The 12230-nt window shown below is 35.5% G+C and overlaps 1 protein-coding gene across 2 annotated transcripts in view; it reads left to right on the top strand.

The window, feature by feature from the left end:
* Nucleotides 1-12230, top strand: part of wash (washout) — a 32945-nt gene that overhangs the window by 5243 nt on the left and 15472 nt on the right. For both annotated transcript variants that reach the window (XM_053751435.2, XM_053751434.2), the window contains exons 3-4: nt 56-346; nt 1078-1412. In XM_053751435.2, coding sequence (XP_053607410.1) covers nt 56-346; nt 1078-1412 — 626 coding nt within the window. The remainder of the gene's footprint in view (nt 1-55; nt 347-1077; nt 1413-12230) is intronic.

The raw sequence follows: 12230 nt of genomic DNA, 5'->3' as shown, positions 1-12230 counted from the left end.
TAGCTACACATAATCTAAATGACAATGGCATGCTTAATTTATGTTTTAATTGTAGGAAAAGCTGCATTTCTACCACGTGAAAATAGCGGAACCAAGGAGCGCTCCAAAAAAAGATTACGATCTAAACGCCGTAATGGAAAATGTAAAAACAGTCGGAGAACTGTTGATATTCAACACAGACGAGAGTCCATACCTAGGGGCCCCTAGCAAGCCCGCTTACGTGCCTAAGATCAACCCTAACGTTGAGAATAAGAGTTTGTTAGAGGATGCCCCGTCTTCCATCATGAGGAGGGAAGTCATGAAGAGAGAGGCCGATGAATACATGTACGCGCCCGGCATTGGGATGGTATGTCTGGTATCAAAAGATCTTTCTCCATAATTTTATTTGCTAATGTAAATTTTACTGTTAATAGGTAACTTATCTTGTATTGTTATTTATTAACTTCATAGTCAGTTCTTAAATGTTTCTTTTTCATGATGGACATGGAGCGTACGATTCCAATGAACTCACAACTTATTACATTTCTATTAGATAGGGTTTTGTTCTGATGAAGTGTTTATACAAAGGCAGAATGCATGATAATACTCATAATTTTCCGAGTATTACGGATTTTCCTCTTACCGTTAAATTGTACTAATTGTCTTGTCGAGATGATATATTGTCTATATTGATGATATAAGAGTCGTGACTTTGACCATTCGTTAATAGGATTATAATATATTCGGGATTCTACACGGGTACAGTAAACAGTACATTATGCTATCCAAATTTATTGCAAAAGCTTCTCTATTGCCACGACATAGAGATCCATGGGTACTTTGACATGAGGTCGACTCGACTCATCAAATTATTGAAGTCTTGTAACTTGTAAAATGCAGCACCGAAATAATAAATATCTCTATTATTTGAGTGTTTTCCATGTTTCTTCTTCAATAAAACTGAAGCCCAGAGTCCGCTTACCTGCTCTTTCTTCTCCACACGGTTTTCAGCGTAAGGCTAATAATTTATCAAAAAACGCTATCAGTAGGACACGTGCTCCTTCTAGAATAGTTTGAATAAAATTATTCCGCCTTCAGGTACCCGAACTGGAAATGCCCCTGGACCTCCCCCACTTGCCCGGCATAGCGGGCGACGTCCAGTTCTCCATAGCGGCGGACGGCTCCATTGCTCCATCCGTCGTGACGTCACCCATGTCGCCTGTGACGTCACCGATTCCCGAAGCCGAACTGACAGATCTTCCAGACCTCCAAGAGTTGGACATGGCGATTCCCGTGCCTGACGTGCCGGATGCTCCTCCGGCGCCGGCGGTTGTGCCGGAGCCGCCAAGGCAGGCTTTGCCTCCACCCCCGCCTCCCCCACCGCCGCCGCCACCACCTCCTATGGAAACCGTCACAACAACAAGCATCGCAAGGTAAGCTAGTAATAATATATTTGATAAATTGCACAGTAAAATTGTGCATAAAAAGTTCTTCATAATGATAGAAAGCTGATGATAGGCCCTAGTGCAAAAAGGATTTAGGACCAGCACTACTAAACTATTATTGATAAGGTATAATTGATAAGAGACCTTGTCGACCTTTTTGGTCTACTACCCCTCGGTAGCACATTACTGTTTTTTTCCAAAGTCAGATCTATACCAGATTCAGTCTATGAGAAGCTAAATTGTGACTAAAGATTGTGATACGAACGTGACGGTTTCACGGGTAATTCTATTATTCTTTAAAATTCATCGCTTTGGAATGCATTGTCTGCATACATAAAAGAATTTTGAACCAAATTCTCATTCGCATCAATAGATCTAAGAGGGTCTTTTTGCTATATGAAACTATAGTAAAAAGTACAGTAAACTAATAAATATATTTAAGTATTTAATCGTCGCGATGGACCTTCCACCTGCCAGCTCAGTACAATCAATAGATTGAAATGTCTTTGCTCATTATATAAATATTTTTTTTACTTGATCCCTAATAATTATCTTACAAATTCGCTAACTAATGAATGGTGTTCTAACTATAAGCTGTGAGCAAAAAGCTAACATTGAATACAATCGACATTGGAGAGGTTTTGCCAAGGGTGCGCGGCTTGTCAATACAATGCTGTGTAAAAAAGGGCCAACCCGCCCATAAATGGCACATGTTTTCGCCCTTAGGTAGTTTTTGCCCGTTCAGGTCACGGAGTCAGGTTTCTTCCCATTTTTTTTTTACCAACCCCTTGCCATATGTTTCGTTTTTAACCGGGTTTTTTTGCGTCGGGGGTTACCCCGACGCAAAAACAGGTTTAACGTGTCTGTGTATCCGTCTGTGGATTTTCGTTTAGTTTATGTCATAGATAATTTTATTCCGAGTGTTCTTAGCTATGTTTTATGAAAATCGGTTCAGCCGTTAAAAAGTTGTAGCGAAATGAATATTGAAAGTCGGGGGTTTTTTAATTTGACGACCTCGGTGGCGCAGTGGGCAAGTTCTTGCCACTGAACCGAGAGGTCTCGGGTTCGATCCCCGGTCGGGTCGTGATGGAAAATGATCTTTTTCTGATTGGCCCGGGTCTTGGATGTTTATCTATATATGTATTTGTTATAAAATATAGTATCGTTGAGTTAGTATCCCATAACACAAGTCTCGAACTTACTTTGGGGCTAGCTCAATCTGTGTGATTTGTCCTAATATATTATATAATATATATTTAATTTGTCTAACAAATAAACTTGTTCGTAAGTATCTGTTTTGATAGATAAATAAATATATATCAAGGGACCGAGCGGAAAAGTGTAAAGAGGGAGAATTTGTTACATATTTTTTAGGCAGTCTTTGATTTCTTTGTTTACTTGCATTCCCATCCGTTCGACATTGCGAGCATTGTTGTTTGCACATGAAAAAGCTCAGTTTTCAAATTATCCACGTCATAATTTGAAAACTGCATTTTGCAGTAATATTTTTCATGTCGGTTTACGAAATCCTTATAGCTATTATTTTATTAGCCTTATAGTATTTATTTTGGGACGGAAAATACAAAAATAAACTCGCCTAGGGGATGTCTTCCCGTCTGATATTTTTGGACCGACCTTACTAATAAAATACCAAATATTTGTTCATTAATAGTACACCATACACCATGTTCATTAATAGTAAACGTAAACGTAAACGTAAGAGAGCTTTACTATGGAAATATAGAACGGACCCTACGAAAGACAACGAATTGTCGATGCGCTTGTATAACAAAAGATATAAACGAATAATAACACTTACCCAAAAGTCTAGGAATAACTATCTTATCAATAACTCGAAAAATAAAAGCAAAGCCACTTGGAATATAATTAACCAAAATAAATATATTGTACCTAAAGAAAATATTGATAAAATTAATGTTGATAATAAAATTATTACTAATCCCATAGATATAGCGAATTCATTTAATGATTATTTTATTGACGAAACAAAATCTGACAAATTTACTAATAATTATTCAAATACAATAAATAACAATAATTTAAATTCAATATTTTTGACTCCGATTATTCCATCTGACATTTATGAATTAATTAAATCATTAAAAAATACAAAAAGCACTGGTTATGATGACATAGCCACTATGATCGTAAAAGATGTTGCGCATATTATCAGTCCCGTACTATGTAACATTATAAACAATATTATGGAAAAAGGTGTTTTTCCTGACAAACTTAAAATTTCTATAATAAAACCACTGCATAAGAAAAATGATAAGACAAAAATGAATAACTTTAGACCCCTTGCTATGGGATCAATTTTCTCTAAAATAATAGAAAAGGTCATACACAGAAAACTATATAATTTTTTGGAATCACATAATATACTTTCACCCCAACAGTATGGTTTCAGAGAAAAAAAGTCAATTAACATGGCCATTTATGACTTTTTATATAGAGTTATGGCACAGGTTGATAATAGAAAACCGAGTGTTGGTCTATTTATGGATATGTCGAAGGCATTTGATCGTGTTGTGCATGAAATTCTATTGCACAAACTGTGCACTTACGGTATCCGTGGCAACGCGCTCAAACTGATGGAGTCATATCTAAAGGACCGACAACAGATAACTCAAATTGATAAGATTTGTGACAAATCCAAAACAGAACTTAGTTACTACTCACAAGCTAGAAAAGTTACATGTGGCATACCGCAGGGGAGTGTATTAGGTCCACTATTATTTTTAGTATATATTAATGATTTACCTTCAGTAACAGACCATCATGTTACACTTTTTGCTGACGATAGTACCATTTTATTAACAGGGACTGAATCCCATAACATGGAGACTGAAATTATAAAAACATTGACATTAATAACAGAATGGCTAAATAATAATAAATTGAAAATTAACATTGAAAAGACGAAACTAATAAATTTTAAACAAAGACATAATGAAAATTCCAAACTTGACATTACATTCTTGGACCAAACTATTACCGAAACAGAGGTCAATAAATTTTTAGGTTTATATATTGACAATAAACTAAAATGGAAGACGCATCTAGATTACTTACGCAAACGGTTAAATCAATACTCATATGCACTCTCAAGACTACAAAAAATTGTAAATATAAATACTGTTCTAACAGCATATCATGCGTATGTAGTGTCATCATTAAAATATGGAGTCATATTTTGGGGGAACTCAACTGACAAAGAAATGATATTAAAAGCCCAGAAACGTTGCATTAGATCTATTTTCTATTTAAAACCAACTGACTCATGTGTACCATATTTTAAAAAGCATAAGTTGCTTACCCTGCCCTGCATATATATTTTCGAATGTGCTCTTTTTGTACACACAAACAAACATTTGTTTTCACATCACACCAGCGCGCGTCATTGTACCAAAGTTATTCAATATGCATGTAAAACAAAACTAATGAGCAATAGTGTATTTGGCAAAGCCCCTTTAATATATAATAAATTGCCGAAATCGCTACAATTGACCATAGATGTGGGTAGTTTCAAAAGAAGCCTCCACGATTTGTTAGTTCAGAAATGTTATTATAATCTTAATCATTTTATGAGTGACAAATTGTAATCTTTATTAATTTAATTAGCTATTATATATTTAATTATTCTGACTGACATTTCTATGATTTAATTTTGATTTAATTTTATTTTAAATAATGTTTTCTAGATTTAATAGGTACTAATATTGACAAGATTATGTACGCCTGCCAGGCAGAAAACAGAGTTCTGTTATATTAACATTTTTATCGAGCCATTGTACCTGTTTTCACGAATAAATGAATTTTGATTTGATTTGATTTGATTTGACCATTCTGATATATTTTCATTACGTGGTTAATTTTAAGAAAATCTTACAAAATCGTTAAGATTTTATTAGGTACAATAAATGGGCTCGGAATTTTAAAAATACCAAAGTGCTGATGGCTAAATGGCTTATCTAAATTCCATTGATTTTCTCGATTCTATCAACTGACATAAAAGACAAACATTTCTATGGAATCAACATCCAAAATGACGAATATGAGACATAGTTGAGGAATACAAATTACACGTATGAATCGTAAATAAGGGCATAATGAGACGACATAGGGCTGGGCTTCTCGGAAGAGTATAAATGCTGTTTTCCATACGAGGCAGCGATGTTGCCGCTTCTTAGTTGACGTCTGTTTTGAATAACAAATGTGATGTCACTCAAACGGGTACTGTCGACTGCTAGGCTATGTGAAAGCCCAGAGATCTGTATGGGATCAAAGAGTATTAATATAAATAGGGAATAAATTATTCGAAAATCTCAACCTGCTCTGTACGTTGGTGATGAAATGCGATGTGTAGTTTCAGTTTAGTTTAGCCGAAGCATTTTCAGAAATTACACGTCTCCAGAAACGCTTTCACGTCCAATTTTAAATAGTATTCCTCAAAGCTACTTTTCGGAACGACCACTGCTGATCCTGAGAAGAAATACCGAAACGAACGTAATAAACAGCGTTGGTCCCTTACATAACAGAACATTCGCAAAATTATTTACTTTCTACATAATAAATGTTACAAACGTGCTAGTTTTTGCAAATGTTTGTTGAATTCACGCAAAAACAATTGGACAGATACAGAAGTTGTCATGCGCACATTAAATTGAAACAGTTTTATCCCGAAATTCCCACTGGAGCGAAGTCCCGGCGCGTAACTAGTAATACATAAATACATCCATTCATGTTGTCACGTCTATTTCCCGTGAAGATAAATAAACAGAGGCAAATTGCGAAAGCTCGAATTTACTTAACACTTCTAATTCGAACGCCTATACATTGTAAGGTAACATTATCAACCTATTCAATTTATTGCAAATTCGCCTCTTTTTCCGCTGTACCTAGATCCATGCGGGGTAACTGCTCGGAGTTACCCCGCATGTTTCATGTTTATATAATTTTGACAAGCTATAATCCATTTTAAGCCGAATATTCTTCGAAATAATCCCATCGGATAAGGAAGACTCTCAAAAAAACACGGAGAAATATCGGAGAATTAACCTCCGCTGTAAGCCTCTGGCTAAAAAAATAAGCAAATATATTTTGTAAAGCAGAAAATTTGGCTTGACTCTTCGGATATCGATAAATGGTTAATCAAAGAGCTAACACGCGCGTTGTGTTTACGAAGCCGCTTCGGTTCCCCGTATTGGGTTCTTTACCAGAAACACACGTTGTGAAAACACGAAGGCTGTTGCCCACGGTGCCAAACATTTCTTTAATACACTGTCGCGTGAGATTCTGTAAGAATAAATTTAAAAAAAATTTTTCCCTAACAAATCCTTACGTATCTAGGACATACTAATAGTAGAACTAAAACTATTTAACATTATAGTACAGATACAATTCGATTTTAAGACGCTGATGTCTGAAACAAGATGTGTGTATCTCAGAACATCAAACGATATGTATTTATATATAGTCAGTCCGTGTTTTGGAATAAGACGGTATTATGTTTAGTAAATTTAAAACGATATCTAGGTACATATACTATTTAAATATAAAAATATATCTTTACATATTAGATTTCTGAAGAAAGTACGTATAATTTATTATGGTTATTCCCGAGCGAGGCCGGAAATGCCGCTCGTAACAAATAAATTATAATATAAATAATATATGTTTATTCTCTCGACGGAATTTCGTGAGAGGCTTATAATTTATATGGCCATATACTTTTTTTTTATCTGCCTCTAACTCCTCAGTTGAATGTTGCCCATTTACCTGGCCTCGACACGGAGTCACTGCAAGGAACTCGTGAAAATATAAACAAAGAATCATCTATTTTTAAATGACGTAAAATTAGCGCACGTGCGCGCGCGCACTGAAAATGAAAATCGTTTGGCGCGACAACGCGAACACGTCCGTGTTTTGTCCTTGACAAAAATTTGCATAGCCTAAGTTCGGGATGCTAATTAGTAACGATACCATACCAAGTGCTTGTGAGGCTCCGTAGTCCATCATTTGTCGGTTGGCCATAAATCATTGATTGATATATAAGCTGTTAGTATGCTGATACACTCGGATTTCCCCACTATAGTCTTGACCTTAGCCCTGCCCTATGTGAACAATGTTTAATTAATAGCGTAGTAAAACCGTAACATATTAGTACACACAATGGTCCCGATTTAAATATAATGCGCATTGGCACGTATGTACTAGGCTTTTCCTGTTAATTTGGGTTACTACTATTTCCTGTTTATTTAATGTAATTTACTTCAACTAATTAGATAAGAAAACACGACACATACAATATTGTAAACAGTGTATTGTAGCTAAGAAAAATGTAGTACAATCAACAGCACATCAACCTACCCAAATTCATTGCAAACTTGCCGCTATTACCGCGCCCCATAGAGGTTTATGCAGGGTAACTGGATGTGCTGTTCACTGTACAAATATGAATTGCAATAAACACTTCGAATTGTCGAAGCCTTTATTGCAATTCATATTGCGCTACAGTTTTCTATTTACAAATAGTAGAATACGCACCATGTAGGGCATTATGCTATGTTGAAGAGAGGAACGAATTTCAATTAATTTACAAAAATGAATTCATTTTAAAAAAAATCTTGGTAAGTGTAATTTCTATATCATCATACAAGGATGATGCTTCCTTGGAGCACATTAGAATAGAATGCAAGTCTTCGTCGTTATTTCATGCCAATTAGTAAGACCTGAATCTATTGTTACATGTGTCCAGGCTCCTTAGTCTTTATAAGGCGATGCTGCGACATTGTACTACAAATATGTCCTAAGTTTGCCAGTAGGGTTGTCAGTTGAAAGAATATTTCGGAAAATAATTTAGTATCTTTTTTTTTTCAAATTTGAAACGTTCTCATCACTTATTATTATAATATCTTATTATAAACTGACTTGATTTTTGCAATTCTGTGTATCGACAAGGTTTGCGTCAAAATTCTGTAATTTTAAGTATTTTATCCAGTTCTGACTAAAAACAAAACGGGACATTCCGGTTTTGGGTTAACCCTACACGCGAGTCCAGTTATAGTAGATTTTACGATAGGGCCATATTTTTAGTTTACCTGTCCCACCATACGAGGTATGCGCCACTTTTGCTCATGCATGATTGATAATGTGATAAGACATCACTGTTTTTAGTCCGGGATCACGCAAGAAAAATATATCGAATAGAACTTACATAAAATATAATACTTCTCTGCAATGTGTGCGTGTAATGTAAGTTGTTTGTTTATCTGTGCTCAATGTTTGACATAATTTATTTGGACTTAAATGTTGTTTGAGAATATTTTATTCGAGTCGCGGTCGTCCACGTGTATTTAAACATACTTGACACTTAGACAAACTTGGGCATTTTACTCGTATTTATTGAAATATTTGTGTTTATTAATATTTAGTAGACCTTACATAAGCCGTAAAAGAAGCTACAGAAAAAAAGAGACCATAGACTTTCGTAAAAAGACAACTTTGGTCAGCTGTTATATATTTTGTCTGCAGGAATCGAATCCGGTTTGAGTACACCCATACTTAGCTTGTAAGTAGATGTTAGCTGTCTAATGTCACAGGTTTCGGAGTTACCTGCCATTTCGTCACGCCGCGCGCCGCCGATTTATGGGCGCGATTTGGTACGGTAGCCCGGAGACACGATCGCGTGCCTTGGCCGGACCTCAACAGTTCTCCGGAAATATGTCACGTTAAAATGTATCTATGGAATCTGTGCAACATCTGGCAAGATTTTTTTCCTAGGCTGCCAGTGCGGAGTGCTGAATTGACTTATTGATACATAATACTTCTTTCTTGCTTGTTCCCATTACTTGTCGGCCCTCCTCGTTCTCAAGGCGCTAGGACGTTTTGTCCTAGCATGTCTCTATATTGATTAATTTAATTAAATGAAATATACTTACTGGGAGCGAAAGAAAAATATAATTTTCTCATGCCGCAAATTGTAAAAGTCAATCAAGAAAAAATGCGATAAACTTAATTTTTTTCTCATAGGCCTAGAGTATCTATTGTAAAATCCCGCCGTATATAAAAATGTAACCTTCGAGTTTTACAACTAAGGGTTAAATATGAGATATTGCGCCTGTATCCTATTTAACATTATATATATTTTATGACACTAGGAAGGCATGCTTTATGAAAGTCTGCTGTTACCAGTCACATACAATTTAAGTACGTTGGTCACATGTTTAGCAAGAAATATAACATTACAATATTACATTCATTTGTAACTTGTTATTCACGATTGATACTTTTTTTCCCCGTTTTTAAAATGGCACACAAGACAATGGGAGCAAAAAGCATCGGTCCATAAAACGGTTGTCAACTCTTCTTATTCTGTATCGACTAATAACTTAATGTCGTCGATGTCGTAGATGATGCCGCTATTTATAGCAGTGTTGTCTCGTATTTATTCTCAGTACACAACACTACGCATGTTAAAATTAGACGAAATAAAAGAGTTTTAAATAATAAGGCAGACAGAAGTGCAATGTTATGACTTATTTATGAAAAAATCTGCCTTTTTAATGAACCAATATAGAAATATATACGGAATTTTGCAGTCGAATGTAAATTCCGTTGATTTTTTGATGGATCACTGTGTTTTACTGTGTTTTTTTTATGTGAGTTAAGAGAAGGAAATCAAAGGCATATGCGGTATAAAGACGTGTTTCGCCGCTTTATTTACTTAATACTTTCTTTGTTTACTTAATTAAAACTATTGGATTCATCATCATCATATCGAGTGTAGCATAAGGCATCTGACATGACTTTCAAGACTACCTGCCAACTAGTGGCAAGTAGTCGGATACACACTTGTAAACTAAACTGTCCACCGATGTGCAGTTTGGTTTGTTGGACTTAAAATGTCATATAGCATTTCTCTCTCTACCAGTAAACCTCGACGACCTCGATGGCGCAGTGGTAAAGTGCTTGCCTCTGAACCGAGAGGTCCCGGGTTCGATCCCCGGTCGGGTCATAATGGAAAATGATCTTTTTCTGATTGGCCCGGGTCTTGGATGTTTATCTATATATGTGTTTGTTATAAAATATAATATCGTTGAGTTAGTATCCCATAACACAAGTCTCGAACTTACTTTGGGGCTAGCTCAATCTGTGTGATTTGTCCGTATATATTTATTTATTTATTTAAACCATAAGACCAAACAGAGAAAGCACGGTGCACGGAGTATTTGACACTTCTATGTGTCAATTTCAATTCTGTGGACGTAACAGCTGTCGTCGACGACGCCGCATTCTGCTGAACAGAGATCGATGCACTTTGAATGCTAGTTTTATTATCCCAAGAAAGACATCGGCGGGTGAGATGAGATTCTGAGAGAGATACATTTTTTTTTTTACATCTTTTCTAACCGGTCTTGATACTGAGAAGGTCCTTACATAACGCTACTAATCAATAATGTTGTGTTTTGTTTATTATGAAAGTATTTGGCAATGTGTTTGATTGAAGCATGTTTTCAGGTAAAACCTATTGAAAGGATACAAATAAACGCGTTTATTGTATCATGTGCTCATTATATTAAAATTTGAATAGAAAAAGCCTATGAGTTATGAAATTAAAATAATCCTGAAATGATGGATCTATCTCATCTAAACCGTTTTAAATCTATTTCGCTTCACAGCTGGGCAAAGTGTCAGCCATTTATATAAGTTCATCATTTCCTTATTTCCATTATTTTGATGGTTCTGCGATCCAAAGACGATCATTCATTCGCCATAAATTGGATTTACAATGGATGAAATAACAATAAATGTCCTTATATGCATAATAAAAGCTAAAATTAGTATGCAGAAATTGGTGAAAAGATCTTCGCCTCTGATACTAGAATTTTCCACTAACATTGGAAATAATAATTCCATTTTGCGCCACTCTTGCAAATTGGCTCTTTGGAGGGCTTCCTAAGACGGCTGACAGGTCTTATCAAGTTTTTTTTTTTCACATTTTTACAAATTATATAAGTACTCCACTCGCTAGCCTCTAATCGTTTAAATGCAAACGTTATTTTACGGTAACGTAATAACGTTATTTACGAACAATATAGTTCTAGGAAAACGAGTTTAGCCCGCAACAACGCTGTTAGTTTTACGGCTCAATACAGCATCTTAATGAAGTCGTTAAGTTTTAATGTTAAGTGCGTTCCTCGTTGTACGGGATTTCCTATTTCACAGATTTATTCAAGAGTTATTACTTAGCAGACAATTATCGGGCTTTTAACGTTAGACGTTCTGATAATATTCTTTAGAGATTATTTTAATCAGACTTTCTACAAATTGTGGTTTTATATCATCACGAAAATGATTTACATTTGCAAGGGGATATACGCCAGTATATTGCAAATGACCTCCTTTTAATGATGTCAAAGCTAAAAGCATGAGTAGGAAGGGAATTCCGAGAGAAATGGCTATAGAAAGAAATGGAAAGATATATTGTTATGTACCCATATATAACATTGGGCAGAAGATTAATTACATCGCCTATAAATTTCCATTGGAGAAAGGGTCAATAAGCTGAAACGCTGTGATATGCAAACACCAAACGCGTATAACTAACAATTTACTTTTGTTTACAACACACTTCATTGCCTTCTGGACCTCATGTCTCCCTTTGGGGCATCCACAGGGGATATAATAAATAATAATAAATAAATATATTAGGACAAATTACACAGATTGAGCTAGCCCCAAAGTAAGTTCGAGACTTGTGTTATGGGATACTAACTCAAC

This window comes from Plodia interpunctella, chromosome 11, assembly GCF_027563975.2.
Source record: "Plodia interpunctella isolate USDA-ARS_2022_Savannah chromosome 11, ilPloInte3.2, whole genome shotgun sequence".
In the NCBI taxonomy this organism is placed as follows: domain Eukaryota; kingdom Metazoa; phylum Arthropoda; class Insecta; order Lepidoptera; family Pyralidae; genus Plodia; species Plodia interpunctella.
Note: the sequence above shows the minus strand (reverse complement) of the source record. Positions and strands in the feature narration are given on the sequence as shown.